Source organism: Onychostruthus taczanowskii, unplaced genomic scaffold, assembly GCF_017590055.1.
Source record: "Onychostruthus taczanowskii isolate IOZ18803 unplaced genomic scaffold, ASM1759005v1 scaffold58, whole genome shotgun sequence".
Lineage (NCBI taxonomy): Eukaryota > Metazoa > Chordata > Aves > Passeriformes > Passeridae > Onychostruthus > Onychostruthus taczanowskii.
In genome coordinates, this window is record NW_024503457.1 from 7,818,765 (window position 1) to 7,840,930 (window position 22,166).

The window sequence follows — 22,166 nt, forward strand, 5'->3', positions numbered from 1 at the left end:
GGTGCTCATCAGCATGATAATTAATAAGTGAGTTATGCGAGGCAGGGCACAGGGCTCTCTGTGTGGCAGGACGGCCTTGCCCCAGAGAGATGAGGATCAGGAGGCAGTCAGTGGTGGTCACTTGCTGTGTGGAGGTGGGAAGTAGAGGGAAGGATGGCAGCACAGTGCACACCCATGCATGGGCTGGGGCTGGCTGCATGCCCCATGGCCACCTCACTGTCCACTCAAAGCTCTCTGCCAACCTCTCCTCTCCCACTGGATGCTTTGCAGGGACAACTGCAGCTCCAAAAGCTGCCTAGAGTCAGCCTGGAGGCTCGGGGCCTGGGACTTCCCAGCATCAGCATTCTGGATTTGTGGCATCCAGGGTTCCTGTGTCCTCTGTGTCTCTCCTGCAGGCGGGTCTCCATCCTCACTGGTAAGGGCAGCCTGCCCATGGCCCCCAGTGCTGCTATTCCCCTGCTCCCTGATGCCATACCCCCCCGTGCTGTGGGCTCAGTGACAGCTTCCCATCATTTCCATTAGTGCTACTCTCTCTGCTGTCCCTCAGGCAGAGGAGATCACTGATGTTTTAAACCCTTTTGGGACCAGAGAACAAGCTGAGGTGTACTGCAATCAAGCAGTTCTTTGATACATATCAATGCTGACAAAGTTGTTTGAAGTCTCTAGCTGTGCAGATGCAAAAGGCTTCAAAAACATCTAGAATTCCTCTCTCCTCCTCTCTCCAGTTTAGGCCAAAATCCATGCTGATGCCAAGATCATACACTAAAGTTCAAGGTGCAAACACTGCTGTGTGCAACCAAATTGCTGATTCTGTCTTCCTTAGCTGTTCAGATAAACATTTTACATTCATTTTACAGTAGAAAGTCAAGAGTGGGAGTTAGGTAAGTCACCCAGGTGAACTGAAGAGATGTGTGTTCAGGACTCTGTGGCAGTTAAAACCTTCTCAGGGCTGTTCAGCAGCTGCTTCTTCCCTAGCACTGAGTAGCTCATTGCCACAAGTAGCCCTGTTTCCCTGTTTATTTTGAGATGCTAGCTACCCAAAGACAAGGAATTTGCTTTTAGGGTTCTCAGAGAATCTTTAACTCCACCCCTTCTGCTAATATGATTATTGTGGTTAAGATTCATGGGAATCTCACTTACCCAGAAGGGACTCAATTTGCCTGCAGGGTCAGGGATCAGTCTAGAATGCCCTGCAAGTTCCAAAGCAGTAACGGAACAAGGCCAAGGGAGCAGTGTTTTCATATTGGTCACATCTCAGTTACATAAAAAAACCTCTTAAACTCTGGGCACAGGACACCTGATGCAGTAGTTCACATTTGTTGATCAGGGAACAGCAGTGTTAGGCACAAGCTTAGTTTGTCTATCCTTATAACCACAAGCAGCTATCTTACTTCCAGGATTCGTGAGAAGGGAAACAAGCAGTAGCCCACCAAACACGCTTAGAAGCACAAATAGAAGTGTTGGTGGTCATCTATATCACAAAATCACAGAATCACAGAATTAGCTAGGCTGGAGAAGACCCTTGAGACCTTTGTCCCATCGCAGGAACAGAAAGCAGCAATGAGGAACCAAATTTCAAAGTGATTTTGCAATTCCTATTGCAAGGAGGGTTTCTGTATCCTGTGCAACGGGGACAGAAGTGACACTGCTTCCACAGATCCTGGCTTGCACTGATAATCCTCTTCACTGGATTTTTATGCATGAAATATGATACCTGTAATCCATTCAATTAGCAAAATGAAGAACCTTCTGTGTTACCCCATCTGAAAGTGTTTAGTGAGGTTCTGAAACGCACAGCACCCAGGGTGAGCACTTACCTTTAGAAACTGAGGTGTTGCCAAACGAACAGTTGCAACAAAGCAGATCTGCTTTCCTGGGGATGTTCTGTAAGCCCTTGGGACAGCCTCATCAAAGCCATTGCAAGTGGAGTTAGGCACTAGTTAGGGGAAAAAAATGGGACCTGGAGTCTTGCGTCATATAAGATTTGGTCTCCCTGAATATTTTGCACACTCCAAGTGTACTAATACTATTTTTATTCAGAGAAGTGCTCTAAAAGCTTTTAAAGCTGATATGCATATGTTTAAATCCAAGTCAGTCATGTTAGGCAGAAAGACATCAGAGCTTAACTTCAACTATGAATTTTACAGGTTAATCCTGATAAAAATAAGGCCAAACCTTATTACAGAGCATAAACCCGTTTTCTGGAAAGAAACCCCATGCATCCAATTGCTCTTTTTCACCACTCACAAGGAAAAAAAAAACATGCCGCAGCATGCCTAGTGCTGTAACTTCCATGATGCAGTGAAAAAAAGTGTTGGCAAAGGAGGTAGCTGAAAAGAGTTCGTCAAGTCATCAGTGGCAAAACACCGGGGCCCACAGCCAGGCAGGCTTCATCAAACTAGCAGGAGGATGCTTGTGATTCTTGGCTGCTGAAGAATGCCTTCCCTTTCTGCACTGAAAGAACTGTCCCCAGTATGTTCAAGCTCTCCTTGTTTTAAAGAAGAAGAAGAAAAGGGACCCCCATGTATGGCACTGGCCTCCAGAGATGGGCACATCTGGCGAGTCTGCAGAGGGCCTGCTGTGTCCTCCAACACTGGGCAGAGGGAAAAACTGGATGTGATGTGGCTACACATTTTGTATATGCTTTTTACCTGTGTCTTTCATGATTGCATGGCTTCAGCTACTTTGAGAGCCCACTAGCACCTCCTGCCACAGAGATGTGTTGCCAAAAGGATGTGTTGCTGAAAACCAGCCCACAGTCCCGTGTCAGAATGACATAATGCAAATTATTCCTCCAAATTCAAGCTGTTTAGAGATGGTAATCCCACTCCCACAGCTATAAAAGAAAATGGTGTGCCAGGATGCAGTGGGAACTCGGTTGGATTCTTACCCTGCCTAGCTGACTTTCTCCCATAAGGGCAGAGAAGGTCCTACCTAGCAGCGAGAGTTCAGCAATATGAGGTAATTTAATGCTAATAGGGATTAAAACTAATATGAAACTCTCTTTCCTTACTATCAGGCACCTACATCCACCTTAATGAAGTTTCAGACAGTTTGGCTCTTCTGCACAGGACAAAGCACTACTGTGAAACTGAAGAGCTTTGTATCTATATGGGGAGAAGATAACAAGCCATTTTTATCCTGGGGTGCTTCTGCACTGGAATTTCATTCACTATCACAAATTGCAGAGCTGAAGAAGTCTCAAGTGATCACATGTGCTTTTGGAACTCAATTCAACCTATTAAAAGCCTTAGAGTATTGATGCATTACTGGTAACAAGGATAACAGGGCATGAGACAGAAAAGAAAGTATGCTGAGTGGAATTCACACCTGTGATTAAGAGGTTTAGGCCACTGTGTGCACAATATATATTACACCAAAAAGGAAAAGTTCTTTATCTGAGAAGACAGCACAGACATGAGCATCCCCAGAGATCAAGTCCTCTCTCATAGTTGAGAGAGGGTATAGAGAGAAAAAGTATGGGCAAAATTCTCCTTTCACCAGCAGAGCACACGTGCTCTTGGGACTCCCTAGGAATATATGTTCCCATTCTGATCCTGAAGTTATGTGTCTATATGTAGGCTTCTTTGTGATTATTAACACAAAAAGTTGAAGAAAAGAAGAGTTAAGTTCTACAGGACACATGAGTAGCCTAAGTAAAGAGTTACTGATCCACCTCTGATATTTGTATTTAGTGCAAGCCTGTTGATTTCTGTAGTTGGTCCTGTTTAAAAATTAATGGGAATGCTATAAACCTGCATTACAGGCATTGTGAAAAGTTACTTCTGAGCTTGCTGTGTGGTATGTTGAGACATTTGAAGTCAGTGGGGCTGTTTCTCTCTCTAATAGCCAAGTTCAGTAGCAAATTCTTGCAGTCTGGGCTCTAAGATATGAAAACAAGACATGCACATTTAGCCTCTGAAATACAGGTATGATAAGTTAACCTAGTTAGCGAACCATGGGCTTGCAAATGACACCAGTTGTAGAAGGAAGCGGAGACTGAGTCACACCAAAGACAGCAGATGGCTTTTTTATGTCAGCTGTTGGGTGTAAACAGCCACGAGCCTGAGACATATTCCCAAAAGGCAGCAGAATACATCCCCGAATGTGGCATTTACAAAATAGGATTCTATTTCCAACAGGTAAAAGTAAGAGGGTAATAATTATTGTGTAGGACAGCTAGGCAGTAATTTGGGATTTCCTCACAACATTTGGAAATGATGAACTTAAGCAGCAGTGAATGAATAAGCCCAAAGAGATGAGACACAGCTGGCCCGGCTGGATGTTATCCTGTCTTTGAACAGCTACTGTGCCATCTCATACTCAGCTGCCTTTGACAAAGTCCAGAGCGTTAAAAGCCTCAATGATGCAGGCAGGTAGCCACTACATTGTCAAGTACATCTCCATCTGAAAACGACAACTACAATAACTGAAAGGAAAAAAACCACTCACATTTGCTTCTGAATTATTTTGCTGCCTGACAGGTTGTTGGTATCTTTTCTTTCCACAGCTCTATCTGCACAGCCTGCTTTGCTCTGCTTTGCAGCTGGTCAGTTAATTTCAACCTTTTTTGGTTGATGAATTTTGAAGTGTAGTTAAAAAAAAGAGGACATTAGAAGAATTTTTTAAAAAACACAATCCTGGTATAACCTTTTAAAAAAGCCTTCTGAAAAATCATACTTTATGACTCTCCAAGTCTCTTTAAAAGAAACACAACATCTTGAGGTAGCAAAGTTCAGTAGTGAACTTTCTGAGAGTGCCACAGAAAAATAGTGGAACAGAAAATATAGGATCAAGCCTGAGGCTATAGCGATATTAAGATTTATCAGTCAAATATAGGGCTTGGAGTGCTTTTGTCAGAAGATGCCTAATGAAAATGTTAGGCTGGCCATAAACAGGTGAGCTTGGGTAAATGAAGGCCTGCGTGTGTCACAGTTAAATAATCGGGACAAAATATGTCGAGTGAGGAATCAGAAGGTCACATGACAAAGCTAAATACATAATCAGAAAGAACTGGCTCATATATATCAGCTAGCTAAGCACTAAGTGCTCCTTAGTGTGAATTTTAATCATTTTTGTGTTTACCTATCACGCCTGCTGCCCCTAGAGTACAACAAAATTCTTTTGTAGAAGTACTAAATACCTGCAAGTATCTTGTAAGACACAAAGAAATGGATTTACCTATACAGAGATCTTTGTTTGATTTTGCTTTTGTTTATTTTTTTTTTTTTAAAGACCAGGACACTTGGAACAGAATGTTACAAATAAATAATATACACAAGGAACCAAGCCCTTCACTATCACAGACAAAAGGATTTTTATCCTCAGGGAGAGAAATCATGCCATATGAAATGAATGAAAACATGTTTTCAAAACCCCAGATGCCACTTTATTCAGTTAATAATAGAACAGCAGTCAGTTGCTCGGTCATCTTACTTCAACTTGGAATGTGTAAAACATAATCTTCCTAAGATAGCAAACCTCCTGCTTATGCCATTTGAAAGAAGAAATCCCTCCTTCCTACTTTGTCAGGAGATGTTAACGTTTAAAGAACCAGTCTTAGTGACTGTCAAACAAACTGAACAGTGATTTCAAAAAATACAAGCCAAACAGACCAGAATAAAATAAAAATTCTTTCATATAAATTAATTCAAGTCTCAGATGAACAGAATATTTGGCAATTAATAGATATAATGAAGAAATCTAAAGTGCTGGTGGCAAGGCAGACCGCTCTCAGTAGCTGTGTAGATGAGTAACAGTGACACTGTCCATACATCACCTGTCCACTTTGATCTATTCTCTCCTCTTTCCTCCTCCTGTTTCTCCCCTGGCCATCCTGTGTTGACATGAATCCCAAGTAGATTCCTTAGGTCAGGAATGGTGTGTTTTCTTTGCATAGAGCCTAGCATGAGTGCTGCATATTGTTAGCTGCAGCTTCTATGATATTGTTAATAGCAAATAATAATATGTGGCTGTTGGTTCTGATAAAAATATTAATTTTGGATTGAGTTATTCTTGTTTCGGATGTTTCAGCATATACATATACTCAAGATCAATGTATCTTCTGTATGAACTGTTTACTTATTTTAAAAATTAATTCAGATGCAATTAATTTTTCTGAAAGTTAAAGACTTTTTTCCTCTTCAACATAGTAATTTTCTTGATGTTTATTATTATATCTGAGAGATGTATCAGCTAACAGTAGAGTATCTGCTATTATTAGCATTCAGTAACCAGAAACTTCCTGAGTTTCCACATAATTGGGAACAAAGATGCATAATTTTAAATTCCACTATAATATTACATTACTTGATTAGGAACTCTTTTCACATAATGCTTATCTATTTCTTCAAGAGAAAAGCTTCAGGGATTTTGGATGAAAGGACAGACCTATCACTTAAAAGATGCTGGTGGTCCTTTTTAATACTGATTAACTCTTTGAAAGGGAGGACTCTGGTTTTGTCCCTTTCAGGAGTTTTTAAGCAAGTGTATCACTTCAGAAAGAGGATACCAGAGCCAATATTTGGATATAAAATTATGAGAGATCTTTGTGTGTTTACAAATGTACAAACATTGTTCACAGGAAGAATAAATCCAACCCATCTTATAATTTCTTATCTGAGTGAGCTATTAAGTGGCTTTATAAAATAATGTATTCTCACTTGATTTGACATTTTATACTGGAGCTGAGCACTTCCTTGGACTTTTGGGGAGAGTTACCTTTATTACATGCCTTCCCCTTCAGCCCTCAGGCAAGTCTGAGTTTGAGCCACTGTATTATTCATTGGTGATGCTGATATGACTCTCTCTTATCAGGTACTACTGGTTAATAGGCACAGTGATGCACTTAGCTCCCTCAGATGTTTGCAGACATTCATGTCTCTCGTTAAAATCTGGGCTACAGACCCAGAACCTGAAATATATAAAAATATTGGGCAGAGTTCCTATTTACAAATAAAACAAAAACAACCCTGATGATCTGACAGCAAGTAGGCATTTCTCACAGAAGCAAAAAGGAATTCCACCTTTCTCATCTGAGTGGCCCATGGGCCACCTCCTTTCCTCTCCCGGGACTACTGAATCTTCACATCAGGTTACAGTCCTGCTTTTCTCATTGAAGCTTAATTAATGATGATTATATAATCCTCCCAAATGGAAAATCTAATCTCTTGTATTTGATTTAGCACAGCCAGTGACTCATGCAGGCGCTCTGCACAGCTTGCACTGCTGTCTCGCTGGTCAGCTGCTCTCGCTTGGGCACAGCCAATGCAATGGGGATTCACTCATGTGCAGGCAGCTCATGTCACATCTCTGCTGCAGATACAGCTGCAGAAATGCCCTCTGCAGATTCCTAGGACCACTCAAAGTGTGCATGCTCTTGCTAACCCTGGCACTGGGCTGTGTAGCTCCTGTAGCCCACAGCTGTAGCTGACCCTAGGAGCTCCAGGGACAGTGATCTCCTGAAAGACTAAATACCTGTTGTGAACTGTGACAGCTTTCCTGGGCAGTTTCTGGGCCCTGTACATGCATGTCCCTGCCTCTTCTGGGATCAGTGAAGATGCCAGTGACTGCTCCTGTCTGGGAGTAGCATGAGTTCAAGGTAGATTGTGTGTTCTGGCTCCCTGACAGCAATTCTGGTGACAAGTCACCTTGGCAGATATCAGGTATTTGTCCTACTTCAGCATGAAAAAAATTATCTTTGGCATCTCAGTACAATGGCCTTTAAAGCCTCAGCTCCCACTGAAGTTAGGGAGAGCAGCTAAGCCCCTAACTGGCTTTCTAAGCTGCAATCCTTCAAATTAATCCGTTCAAACCCACCCCTATACGATGTTCTCAGCCAGAAGTCAACAATGCGATTAACGGAGAAGGTATGAGGGAGGAGGGAGAGGGGCAAGGTGACTGGGAACTCACATGCATGACCTCCTTGCCCCAAGCGCCAACAGTGTATGAGCAATGAACAATAATAAAATAAGCCTAAGGAGATGATAATTCAAAGGAGGTTACATAAAAGGCTATGTGGAAGTAGAATAAAGATAGTGACATTTCTGTTAAAGAGGGTGAAGTAGGACCTACCAGTTTTTAAAAACATCAGCAAAGGTTAGCTGAGAAGGAATGGAGACAGATTTACTCCTGCTACGACTCTACATTAATGACAATAGAATAGCTAAGTATCCTGATAGGATATAATCTGCCCAGGGATAAAAGAACTTCCCTGGCCATAGAGGCTCTGGCATCTGGCATCCTGTGGCATGAACACACAGGCTGAGTGGGCTCAGAGTATGCTCAGCAAACCATTGGAAACAAAGGTAGGAGTTTGCATTGGGTGGCTAAAAAGGAACGGCAGGATTTGTATTTAAGGAACATCCTGTATCAGTCTCCCATGTGTAAAAACATGCTCGCACTTCCACTGCTGTGAAAAGCTACAGGGAAAAACATTCTTCAATACATTCATAAGGAAAGTCTCCTGCTAATTAAGCCTAATTTGCAATTTCTGTCTTTCTCCACCAGCTAACTCTTTTCTTATCTTTAGGTTAGAATCCTTCCTTCACAAACACGTCCAAAAAGCAAGCTTTGGGGCCAGCTGAGCCTATGCATATAGGACAAATGCTGCCCTGAGTGATATGTCTCTCCCACCACCCTTCCCACCACTTTCTTTCTTGCCCACTTGGCCTCACAGCTGGAGGACAGATGACTGGAAAGTGGGTATTTATTTAAAAGGAGGAAAAGAGTACAATTACTGCAGGCCCAACAGGTGACAGCCCGGAGGAGCATGGGCTGGGGCATGGTGAGCCAAGCAGAGGCAGGAACCCAGCCCACCACTGCACCCACCAGATGCTTGAAGTTGTTTGTGCCACAAGTCCCTGTGCCAAAGCACAGGTGCTTGCCCCCAGCCCTTGGGTGGCTTCCCCAAAGGGTGGAGCATTCCTATGGTGCTCACTTGAGCTGATTCTCCTGTGCCTTGCTCAGGGTGCAGCTGGCTAGTGCAAGGAGCCCAGTGGATCCAAGGACAGCTGCTTCGGAGGTCTGCACCCTGTAAGCCAAGAGTATCAGCTCCCAAGCAAACAGTTTGCTCCTGCTACGTGTGAGTCCACTGCACTTGCTTCCACCTTTGCTGGGAGGCAGCCATGGGGGTGACTCGCAGCCAAAGGGGAGCATGCTGGACATGCACTGGTGAGGCATTTCCATCAGGCTCTGCAGTGAACTGGTGAAATTTAAGCCAGATGGAAAGGGGACCAGGAGGCACCATCTCACAGAGCCAGGTAAGGCTGCCCCTCCCTGTCAACCTGAGGGTCAGGCTGCAGCAGAGATGGGAAGAAAGTGGAAGAGACAAAATAAAGTGAAGATTTAGAAAAAAGTGGCACAAAGGGGGAAAAAATGTGAAGAAAGCACATGACTTGTTTGAAAGCTATTACGATGGGGTCTTTGGAAAATGATTTGGTGTCTTCCGAAATCAGTATGTTCCCATTTAGTTTCTATGCATTAAGCTAGGGAAGATATCTGTAATGTAAGTTTTATCAATCTTCTGAGAAATAGCCACTGATAAAATTGCTGGGATGTGAAATCCTAACGGGTAAGGGGGCAATATTAATGTCACGCTAAAATAAAGGGCTGAAAATCCTTGAAGAAAATGGATCAGAAATTCCCCTGGTAGAAATGTATCCTTATGAGTCAGCACCTAAAATCCGGTTTCTGCTCTAGAAAACAGAACAGCTTGGTGTGCACGTCTGTCAGGCAGGCGCATTTCACTTCATTCAAACTATACAGCATACAAGCAGCTACATTTTTTTATACAAATAGAGCCTCAAATCAGATGGCACCAAACAAGAAATACATATCTCCATCCTGCATGTAGGTTTCTATTCTAGTCATGTGGAGCAAAAGCAGAAAGTTAAATGGGGACAGGGACATTTTTTTTCACAGCGTGGCGTGCAGTTTTTGGAATGCACGGTGGGGAATTTTTTTGCAGAGGATGACCTATTTGGAACAATACCAGCAACTTTGGAAATGCCACTCTGGAGTTCAGTCAGGCAAGAAACTAAAGCAAACTTGGGCAGGCAGGAGAAGGAAAGGAATAAAAGAGTATTTAATTTCTGACACTAATGGCTGTGCAGCAATCTGTTTGTTAGAGAATGGGTGAGGTGGAAATCTGCTCTTCACCACTTGAAAGATGGTTACCCTGGACTGACTGTGGTGCATTAGTGACTGTGCTGACTGCCTATCTTCCATTTTTTTCTTTTGGAGAGTATTGGGTTCTGCAGTGCTGGAGAGGAATGCAAAATGGCAGCTGGAGAGGGAGGTGGATGGCAGTGTCCTCAGCCATTCTGATGAAACGTGGCACTGCTGCCTTTCCCCAAGATTTTGCAGAGAAGGGTAAGAAGACAGATTTGGCAGGTTATCAGTTCTGGCATGGAATTTTGTTTAAAGTAAACCAGCAGATAAAGTAGCAAGATTATAATTTTGCTAATAGGTGGGGTCTTAGCACACAATATCAGTGAGCACAAATAAATCCTCATCTAAACCTGTCATTATCTGCAAACTTACCCAGAGTCCAGGTTCACTGCAAGTGAAGGGCAGTAACAACAGCAACTAACACAATTTCACTTATCACACGTATTCATCCAGCTATTGCAACCCAGCCATGAGATCCGTGAGAAGCAAAATTTATCCCGTAATGTTAAAAATAGTTCTGTCAGTTAAAAGCCTGTCTTGTTCAATGGAGCAATACTTATATTTTATTTTACACAGCTACAGGAACATTTATACAACAATTAAAGCTTACCATTGCTGTAAGACCGAAAATTTCCTACAAATTTTATGTATTCATATGTTGGAAATTCCTTTGGGTTCAAACTTCCTCTCAGAAGATGACAATAAAACTCTAGTTCATTGTCAGCTGGATTGTTAAAAGAAGAAGAAGAAGAAATAAATATACTATTTAAGCTAAACACAACCAATGGTGTCTTCCAACCCCAATCTTGCAACTGGCAGCACAAGAGCAGCTTGTTACCACTCAGGAGTCCTAAACACCAATGTGCTATACATTGCAGAGCCTCTGCAAGAAACCCTTGCAGGGATGCAGGATGCTCAGCACTGTGCACAGCCCTGCCTGCAGCTCGGGGACGGCTTCGGAGACTCGCCCTTCTCTGGCACCACCTCATCACAGGAGCTACACAGCACCAACAGAGAGAGCTGGGTTCTTCCCTTACTGCTTTTTTCTATTTAGGCTCCTCACAACTCACAGCTGTTCTACATCTTGTGTTGGAAAACTATACTTAATTACCTCAAAACATCTATTAAATTAACTCTGGCATATTAGCTATCAGCTGCAGGTTTTGTGTGATACAGTAGATAGGGCAGCTGTACATCTTACATTATTGTGTCTTTTTTGGTTTTCTGCATCTTACCTCCTAGAGTGAGTAAGGCCGAGGAAGTAAAAACATTTCCAAGGAAATCAAAATTCAATTGGAAAAAGAATTACAATAGTTTTAGAGATATTTTTTGACCGTAAGGCAAACCAAAGGTATGCCACATTAGCTGATCTCTGAACAACATCTTACTTGAACAGGCTGAAATATCAATTAAGATGTGATTTGTGTCAGGCGAACTCTCAATTTCCATCAGCTAACCTATTTTCCTTAGCTGTCTCAAATGATATCATATTTAATAATTAACATAACTGCAAGTAGTCTTAGCCTAGTAAAATGAAGGCAAAGAGTCTTATTTAAAAATAGAACCAAAGGGTCATTCCAGGTGGCAAGATCTTTTTGAAAGGCTATGAACCTTATTTTTTTATTGCACATCACATAAAAAACTCTTTCTGGGAGAAAATTTTTTATCCTGCCTGTGCTTTTTCATTTACTGGAGAAGATAAAATGAAACTTACTTTTTAGGTAATCCGACGAGGCAGAATCTGTCATAAGCATACAAGAAGATAACATCTTAAAAATTTCTGAGTGTTCTTGTTCTGGGAGGAAGTTTAACAAATTCTGATCCAAGACATCACACTGCAAAGAGAAATATCATTTGAGACAAACAGAAATATCACAACAATCAACACTTGCAGAGATGTGCAAAAAGATGTCATACAAATCCTGTGGCATTTGACAGGAGTTTCCTCACTGATTTCCAGGTACTCTAAAAAAAAGGGAGAACCTATTGGACAAACTGAGTGGCCATTTCTCTGTGGGCTGGTCATCAGATTTAGTCTCAGCAATCAGCAATATTTAATGTTTCTTAGAGACATCAGATGCAGCAGGTACGTCCACGCAGTTAAATGATGAGACCTGGGAGAGGGCTGGAAAAGGGTGTCTGGCTGCTCATACTGCTACTAAGCTCCATGCACAGGCCTGTTGTGGATCATTGGAATTTGTTCTCTCCCTGACAGAGCCTGACTTGCAGGAGCAGTGAGGCTGAGAGTCACCCTGAGTCAGCCAGGTCAGTCCCAGATCAAGCCCCTTCCTGGGGGGGATCCCCTCAGCTCCTGGGAAATGCCCTTGGGGTGGCAGATCTTGTTCCCTACTTGTGCATCCTGGCAGGTGGGAGCAGGGAGAAGGGGACTTCCATGTCTGGACATGACTTTACAGCAGTTAGTCTCCAGGGAGGGGGACTTCACAGAGCCACCAACAGAAGCCCTCCCTCTGGCCAGCCATGAGCTGAATGTCCATGCGCCTCCAGCCCCATGATCAGCTGGCTTGAACCTGAAAGCCATCCAAAATCTAAGAACTGAGATTTGGGAACGGAAAGAGGAGATGGATTTGTGCAAAAGGCCATGGCTGGCTCAGGGTGGAGAAAACAATGAGTCTGTCACGGGCTGCCAAGAGGAAGGTCTCGCTATGCCAGTGTGGTGACTAACCCAACAGAGTGTATCTGAAAGGAAGCCTGAGATGAAGTGACCCTCCAATGGCATCAACTTACATCTGTCCCACTTGAGACTACCTCAGGCTGAGCTGGCACACTGACACAGCTTTGTGTGTCATCAGAGCAGCTTCTATCAGACAGTCATGCTGAAAACATGTAAGCTCTGTATGAGACTGGCAAGTTATTAACCATCATCTATTCGTGTAAGACTGTGCTTTGGTTTCCATCTGCCTTCTATTCATGCTAGCTTTTCTGTGTTGAATTCCTGTTTAGAGTGGTGAAACTCAATGAACAGACTTTAAAAATCAGAGTGCTATGCTTTATACACACACCTTAACAAAAATATATCGCTTTAGATGATTCAGTTATAAGTATTATATATGCTCACTACTTGAATTTGTTGTGAAGAATACTCAAAAGTTATTTTTGTGGCTTTAGTTTATATCTTATTAATGTGAATCTTACTGAAACAATGTGATAAAGGTTTTTTATATATGTATAAATACTTACATACACTCTTCTATATACACATACTATACTTCACAAAATATAGTACATTGTTTCATGCAATTTTTTTTTTGTGCATATGAAGAAAGAGCCTTTGACAGGAAACTGCACTGGTGAGTTCTGTTCAAGGCTTAGGTGCAATCTCACAAGTGATTTTTTTCCTGTAAATGATAATGATACCACCAGGTTAATTAATCTCCCATCTACTCTGCAGTAACTGGAAAACTAGATGTGAGCCATCACCACTCCTCTAACTGAAACTTTTTGTCTCCATACTGTGACTGAGCTCCAATTCCAAACTCTTGCCTCTTGCAGACGTTTGGCACGCCTGCACAACAGCGCACAGAACAGAATTTCTGGATCTTGTACACATCAGGACTTCAACAATGCTTTTGAATCAATATGTCAATCCAGAATACATTGCAAAGTCAAACAGAGAGATGGAAGCAAATATTCCACTGTCTCACTGGAACTGTAGAAAATGCCAAGCAAGCTATTAATAGCTAATTCTGCACCAGACCCAAAGAGCAGACATCTGATGCCATGGCAAAAAGGTGGGTGGTGAAACAGATAGGCTCTGCAAAGGGATCTGGACAGACTGGATCAAAGACCTGAGACCAACTGTATGAGGATCCAACAAGGCCAAGTGCCACATCCTGCCCTTGGGTCACAACAATGCCAGGCAGTGCTACAGGCTAGGGGCAGAGTGGCTGGGAAGCTGCCCAGTGGAAAGGACCTGGAGGTGCTGGTTGACAGCAACCAAACATGAGCCAGCAGTGCCCAGGTGGCCAGGAAGGCCAATGGCATCCAGGTCTGTACCAGCAATAGTGTGGCCAGCAGGACCAGGGCAGGGATTGTCCTATGCTCAGCACTGGTGAGGCCACACCTCGAGTAGTGTCCAGTTCTGGGCTGCTCAATTCATCCCACACTGAGGTGCTGCAGTGTGTCCAGAGAAGGACAAGAGAGCTGGGGAAGGGTCTGGAGCACAGGTCTTACAAGGAGCAGCTGAGGGAGATAGAATTGTTTAGCCTGGCGAAAAAGGAGTCTCAGGGGAGACCTTATCATACTCTTAAAACTATCTGAAAGGAGGTTGTGGTGACGTGGGGGTTGGTCTCTTCTCCCAGGCAACCAGTGACAGGACAAGGGGAAATGGCTCAATCTACACCAGGGGAGGCTCAGGCTGGACATCTGAAAAAACTTCTTCATGAAAGAAGAGGGCAACCTTTCCTGGGCAACCTCTTCTTCAAGGGAAGAGGGTGCCCAGGAAAGTGGTAGAATCACCATCCCTGGAAGGGTTCAAAAAATGAGTGGACATTGCACTTTGGTTTAGTGGGCATGATGGTATTAGGTCAAAGGTTGGACTTGATGATTTTGCAGGTCTTTTCTGACCTGATTCTATTGACAAAATTTGACCATCAGTGATAAAGATGGATCCGTTAGAGGGGAATGGTTTGCAGCTCTGTCTAATTATTCTGCAGTGAGCAGTTCTGTGCCACTGGCTGAGACAGCCAGAGTACTGCTGAATGAGATAGGCAAAGCAGACAAAAGATAAACTACAGTTACTGTGGGTAGACTTGTTAGATGAACTATGTTAATGGTAAGTCTGGAATCTACTCTGCATGTTCAAATCTATGGATCCTGCTAAGCAAAGCTTTGGAGTATTTACTCCTGAAAGCTAAGGCAGGCAAAGAACACCTTTGCCTACATGGATGCTGGTCTGCTCTAAATACAATACATCAAGTTCTGCAATAATGGGATGAATAGTTAAAATATTTCTGCAGTTTCAACAAAACAGCCGTACTCCATAATTGAACTCCGTGCTCATAATTTCATTGCTTTTACTGTGGGATGGGGGTAGTGGTTAGGTGGAAAAATTCTTGCTACAGGGAGAAAAAAATCAAAGGATCTAAGCAAACGTGGTGACTAGAAAAGGAATGGTGGAGGGCTGCAAATGAGACAGGTTTCTTTCCCATCAACACAAAAAATAAAGATGGCTTTGCACTTGCATGCTGGGATTTGGCCCCTGTATGAACCTGTGTGTCCTGCACTGATCCCCACTGCTACCCTGTAACACAACACAGCACACTTCTGCACACTGTAAGGTGCTATGTCCTGGATTCTTCCACTCTGAGGTTTACCTTAAGCACACAACACAGCAGAGCAGCTCCTTGAGTTTTACTGGGTAGCCCCTGAGGAGAAATCTCAACCCTGCCAGGGACCTTCTGGAAAAGCAGAAGGGACAACGAGGGACCCCTCTCAAGAGACTGCATATTCTTGGAGTCATAGTGTACCATCTGACTGGCAGATGCTATGAGTTGTAATCAGATTTCAATGAGTTCACTTCAGTTAGAGTCATCCTTACCATGTGAGCTAGACCTCTCCATCTCAACTAACCCTATGAGTAGTCTCCAGACCTCATTAAAGAGGGAAAATTCTCCATGGAAGTATGGGAAGCTGTGTTAAAGAGAACCGGATATATTTGTTCTCAGCACTGGAACTTTCATGATTTTAATGAAAGAAAATACATCAGTTTTCTTAACAGGAGCCCTCACAGAGCCCTGCTCTGCATTCTGCCCAATTCTGCATTCCTTTCATTGTTCAAAGCATAAGACTTTCAGAGTATTTTTTTGCTGTTGTCACAGAGGAGAAAGAATTGGTATTTTGTCCCTCAAACAGTGACTGAATTTAGCTTACAAACAGATCCTCGAGGTAAACAAAATAAGCCACACAGATTTTCCAGATCGCACTCAGTTTTAAAACTTCAAAAAAACCCCAAATGACAAGGGCAACAGAGGACTAAAATACCCAGTGTGCACCCAGAAGCACCCTCAGCTGGGCCCCTGCCCATGGCCATAGCGATTTGCCAGCCCGGGGCAGGCAGAAGCCTTTATTCCTTGCTCACTTATGGCCTCTGGGATGCTTCCTCTGCATGTGTGGGCTGGTGGGGCGTTGTTAACCATCACCACTCCAGCAGCTCCAGCAAGGTCTGCTCCACCTGCAGCCTGGTCAGGTTGGTCCCTGACTTGGACTGCCATGTGCTGCTTCTATGCAAATAAAAAGTAATGTCCATCTTTATCCTTATTTTGGGCTGGATATCATGTCAGGTTATCACACAAAGCATGTATTTGGGAGAGAAAACCAATTTAGGTTCTGATGGTGTAACTCAGGAGTTGTAAACCTGAATCTATATCCATGTTCAGCTGGGGCTTCAGACTTCAGGCACAGGGTCTGAAATGTGTCTTCCTGAAGAGGACTACTTTCCCTCAGCAGACCTATAATCTCCACTAAGAATCAGTATTTGAAAGGGATACCAATGAAACCTCCAAATGAAATTTCATGGAAATCAGTATGAAAACCCCACAGCCTGTGTATAGGACAGAGCTCTCCCCACCCTTGAAGTGAGGCAAATGTCAGAAAATAGTCAAGTACTGGTCTTCTAAACTGTTGAGGATGAAAGAAAACTGAAATAGATAGACTCAGTTCAATCTGTTGTTGCATAGCAATATTTTTGCATTTATCAGGAGCTGCTCTTTCATCAATTTCCTTTTGTCTCAGAAGAAAATAATGTTTATTCTTATTCCAGCAAGGTAGTGTTGTGAAATACATTTGTCTGCATGGAAAACATAACACATATTTGGTGAAAAACTAAATGAGAGAAAGAGAATGGTAATTTTCTTAAGAACATGGCAGGGGGTAGTACAATAATGATTTGGCAGCTAATTTTTTCTCCTGGGCATGTATTTATTTTAGACCAGAGTACTAAAAATGAGTGTGAGGATTAATCCATAATTATTGTGCCGTTTCTCCTAGAGCAGCCTTAGCAACAGGAGCGGGGTTTGGAGCAGCCCCTCTCCCCTGCTCCTCCGGCCCAAGCCAACGCACAGGAGTTCTCCTGGAGCAGCACGCGGACAAAAGAAGCTGAAGGTGCTGACCATCGGCTGCACTGGTGCAGGGCTGCACCCAGCATCGGCTCCACCAGCAGCTCCCGGCAGCAGGGCGCTCCCCTTGGGAAAGCACAGCGGAGCTGCAGGGAGAGCTGTCGGCAGCCTCCAGCTAACTCCAGATTCCATGGGGTTTTTGTCCTTTACCTCCCTGGGAGCAGAATAAGGCCCTTAACAAGCTCCTCACTGGGCTGCCAGCAGCACTGGTGCTATTCTCTAGCTTAGAAATCAGAGATGGAAAAGATCAGCCAGGTCACCCTGTCCCTCCCCTGGCCAGACTACTCCTGCAGAGCTTTTTCCATTCAAGCTGAAGTGCCTCATAGCAACAAAAACCTGAAGGGTATGAATCAGACAGAGAGAGTGCAGAGCTGAGCAACAGCAGCAGCCAGCATAATGCAGGGACAAATTCCCTCACCACGTTTTCAGGAAAACACCACCCCCAGCACTGTTTTACACCTGCTTCTACAAGTGCAGTGCCCAATTCTACAACGTGTAGTAGAAGAGGCAGTGCCAGAATTACTCACCGGTAAATGCCCTAGAAGAGGTGTGATGCTGTCAGACACATAGATGATGCTTCCACCTGTGGTTACTGCTATAATGAAGCCATCTAATGCCTAAGGAAAAGAGACAAGTCGAGAGTGCTTTAATAGGAATGAGTGGCGTAAACAGGACATCTCATAATGCATTGATCAAAACAGTTTGACTTTGGCACCATATTGTTATCTAGTTGTAGGAATGTTATCTCAAGTTGCAGAACAGTAATTCTGTGATTTTACAGCCTGATTTAACTTTTACAACACTCTTTGTAGTCTAGTAAAACCTACTATTGAAGCAACAAAGGGCTCACAGGAACATTTCATGTCTCAGTTTTTAAATTAATCACACATTTTAATAATGCAAAATGACTAAGACTAGATCCCTTGGAAGTTATTAAAATGAACATTTGAGCTCTGTGTAAATATCAAAGGACGATGAAAGGATGCAGTGCTATCTCAAAATGGTACTTTTCTGCAAACCCCATAAATCTCAGTTTGTATTAACGTAACATTGTATATTACTGGGCTTTCATGTAAGTAAAAGCAATGCAAATGATCAAATAATCCTTAGCCTGAGTTTTAATTGAGTGATTTATTTTAAAGGTCATGGTATTAGATTACTCATTCCAAGACAAATTCACCAGTCTTCAGAGTTTCTTCCTCACTTTGGTCCCACCTTGTGGTAAGCCCCTTCACTCCTAGGACTGAAGGGAAATGTCAGCCTTATCCCCACCCTCTGCACAGAAGCAATTTCACCTTCAATATGAGTCTCTTCTTCTCTTCTTTAGTCTGACCTGCCAAGTTTTGAGCTAAGTTTTGTTCAAAATTAAACCTACATAGATTTTGAGATCTAAGGCAAGATTGACTTAATTTTTGGGAGGATTCTCCTAAAGCTAGATGATCTTCAGATCACTGTAAGGAGAACATCTCAAAAAATTAAGACACAACAGTAGGTGCTCAAATGATATATTAAAACCTTGCCATTGTCATTAGGGAGTCACCAGTGAGACTCCCAACCCTTCAAGTGGAGCAAGTCTGGGTCCTTCCTGTCAGTTCCCCTGTGTTCTGGAATCAGTTTTGCCAGCAGTATTTGAGCAGCAAAGGCACTGCAAGCACGACTGAATCAGAGCAGTGTTTGACTATGCTCCAGTGGCCATGCTTGCTCAGGAGACAGGTGTAGTGCAAACAGCCTGACCAGAGAGCCACGGCGTTACCAAACCACACCGCAAATCCAGGCCTGCCTCCAAGCCAGACTTGCAGCTGATCTTGTAAGCCACAGCACATCCTTCCCTCCGCTGACTTCAATAAGGGAAAGATTTCTGAGAACACTGGAAAATGCTAATTGTTATTAAAAAAAAAAAAAAAAAAAAAAGGAAAACACAAAGCCTTGAATAAAGACACAAACATATGTTCCTTTTTCCAGAGAATGCTGAGCACCCACAACTATTTAAGTCAATGGGAATCTGCTGGTGCTTCAATCCTTTGAAAAGCAAGTCAATAACTTATACCCCAGTAGAAGAGTGTTTAGCACCTCTGAAAACCCTCCAGCTGCTATAGTTAGTTTGATTTTGTTAATCTAGGTGCAGAGAATAAGTTTTTCTTTAGTGCAGTGCATTCAAGCTGATTTCTAAAAAAGCATGATAGCTGTTAACCCATAGAAGAGAGCAGTGGTTTTACAAGGCAGTTGGATCGTGCATGTTACTATGGTGAAGGTTGTTAGTTTTTAAAAAATCAAGTCTTTATTTCATATCCAATGCAAATTACACACAGTGACTCATATCAGAACTTTGTGGTAAAATCAAGTTAATATGTGCATACGTAACTGTTTTTATTTTCTTGCAACTGGACATTCCAACATTAAGAGAGCATTTTCATCTTCAAAGGTTTTACTATTGCATCAGTCCTAGACAGACAAACAGAGCCTAATGCCCACTGTAATTTGGTGACAGCCTTTTCAATGTGGTAAGAAAAGGCCATTTTCAGGAAAGCTGATATATTACTGCAGTCAATTATGCCTTGAGTCTTTTGAATTAGTGCTTAGAAAAAGCCCTACCCATCTTTTAATAACAGGATGGGAAAAACTTCAAGCAGTCTTGTCCAAATGCTAATAAAATAAGATTAGTAGAAAGGCAAAATAGCAGGGAATGATGAACATCTGTCACAACAGGACATCCCAGTACCCAATGTTATCTTGAAGGGCATGGAAAATCACAGTAGCAAGAAGGTGATTTATAAGCTGGGAAACCGAAAGTGATTGTTTTAATCTAAAATTGTGTAGCATACAAGTAGAATCAACAAAGACCCAACCTGTCAAAACAAGAGTCAATTTACTGCTATCTGAGGGACATATTTCAGTGCAGACTGAAGGAGTTATGTGTGTTAAGTTCCAGAGCACAGAGATGGAAATGGGTGGTTGTCAGAGCAATGGGAGCAAAGTGTCTCATAAAACTAGTCCAGGGGAGTCTCATCAAAACAAATTGCAATGGCCAAAGGACTGCAAGCTTCTGGGAGCCAGCAACATGCTCTGGCTTTATGCCACTCCTTGGTGGTGAAGTTGTTCCCCAGCATCCTTCCCTGCCCAGCACCAGAGCCTGGATCATGTGCCATGTTCACATCATTTGTGGGAGGAGAAGCTTGTTCTCAAAGGACACTGTGGGGCTATGCAACATCTGTGTGTTTAGTACAGGAAAAGACCCTTGCTAAAGGCAGTTCTAGCTATTACTGAGAGAGAAAAGTGCATTCTAGCAACTCATTTGCTTTTCATTTTGAACCTACATAAACACCATTGCATTGCCTCCCTTCAAATCCCAGCTAGCATTAAAAGAACCTAAGCTGTAATTGAAAAACTATGATTGCAAAATGCTAGAATAAGAAGTGTTTGATAAGGGCCTTGAAAATCAGAGTGGAAGTACCAACTGTATCAAGGCAAGAGGAGCTGTCAGGCTTTATCTGCTTGTTCAGCACCTAGCACTAGAGGGACGTGACACCACTGCGTTTCAGGTGCTAATCTTGCATAAATATTAGATGCTAAGAATGCCTTCCAAGAACAGGAGAAAAACAGCCATGTGCCCTTTACCTCACCTCTGTTTGTAAAAAGAAAAAAAAAAATAACAACAAAAAAACCTGTGATTTGAATCTTTGCCCTGAACTGCTTTTCTTGGGAGTTGCTGCAGAGCTCTGCAGGCTGCAGCAGCCCAGTGCAACGGTACTGCTGAGAGGGAAGAGACTTTAATCCCCACCTCTGCTTGATGGTCAAATACAGCAGTTCCCAAAACCTCCTCTTTTGGAAGGGCAGATGACAGCTTGTTCTAAATGCATGGGCGTTTCCATGAGTGCTTGACAAAATTAGGAAAGGTGTATGTGCATGTTTACCTCCAACATCAGCTGGGTGAATTCTTCATTGCTGAGAAATGAAGGCTTCCAGTCCTGCTGAATTTCAGAAATCTCCGTCTGTGCTGAGACTTCTAGACAAATAGAACATTTACATCTTTAAAATTCAAATTAACTTCTATCTTGAAATATTACATACGAGTTGCTATGAAAAGAGAGAAATAACCTTTGTATTCAAAAATTGCAGTTTTCAAGCCTGAAATGTTTTCCTCATTTTTTACTCAAGACAACTTGTACTGACTTCAGTGGGAGCTTGTATTCACAAGGCCATTGGCTTCAAGCAGCATTACTGGGGTATTGATCAAAAGATAAAACCACTTTGCATGAAATTAAAATCAAGGCAAGGATTAGCATGTGTCCAATTGCTATTTACAATTTACAGCTTCAAAATCAGGATGATAGAGAGGTTTCAGCCTATAGCTTCTGTGCCAAACAGAACAGCAAGAAAGCTCCTTCAGAGGAGCCCCAAAGGGCTGTGACCCCAAACTGCAGAGCTATTGTTCTGTTTTCCAAAAGGAGAGTGAATCACAGGCATTTGCAGTGGTTCTGCCACCACCCTCTCCCTACTACATGGTGCAGGGCAGCCCAGGAGAAGGAATGGAGCACCAACATCTCATCCCAAATCCTATCTGGAGGGCAGGGTCCCCTGTGCTGCTAGTCCATAAGGTTCCAAGAGGAGATCCGTCCCACTGCTGTCCTATCCTGACCCTGTGGCAGCCTGCAGAGGGCTTGCTCCTGGAGGGCTTTCCATGGAGGAGTTCAGACACACCAGGATAGAAACCCACAGCTTTGCACTGAAACTGGGGACCTTACTGGATAGCTGGTTACACTGTCTGCCTTTGGAAAACAGTCACTTATGTTAGCTCTGAGTCTGACAGGGTTCTGGGGGACAGCTCTAATTTACAGAAACTCGAGCTGGTTTATAGTTTGCTGC

General features: G+C 43.0%; 1 protein-coding gene across 1 annotated transcript in view; it reads right to left on the minus strand.

Annotated features, from left to right (window-relative positions):
• NPAS2 (neuronal PAS domain protein 2) overlaps positions 1-22,166 on the minus strand; it is a 53,772-nt gene that overhangs the window by 24,164 nt on the left and 7,442 nt on the right. Inside the window, exons 3-7 of the mRNA XM_041418025.1 lie at positions 21,215-21,306; positions 17,831-17,920; positions 11,885-12,005; positions 10,781-10,894; positions 1,818-1,936 (exon numbers count right to left, since the gene is read on the minus strand). Of these exons, the coding sequence (XP_041273959.1) occupies positions 1,818-1,936; positions 10,781-10,894; positions 11,885-12,005; positions 17,831-17,920; positions 21,215-21,306 (536 nt within the window). The remainder of the gene's footprint in view (positions 1-1,817; positions 1,937-10,780; positions 10,895-11,884; positions 12,006-17,830; positions 17,921-21,214; positions 21,307-22,166) is intronic.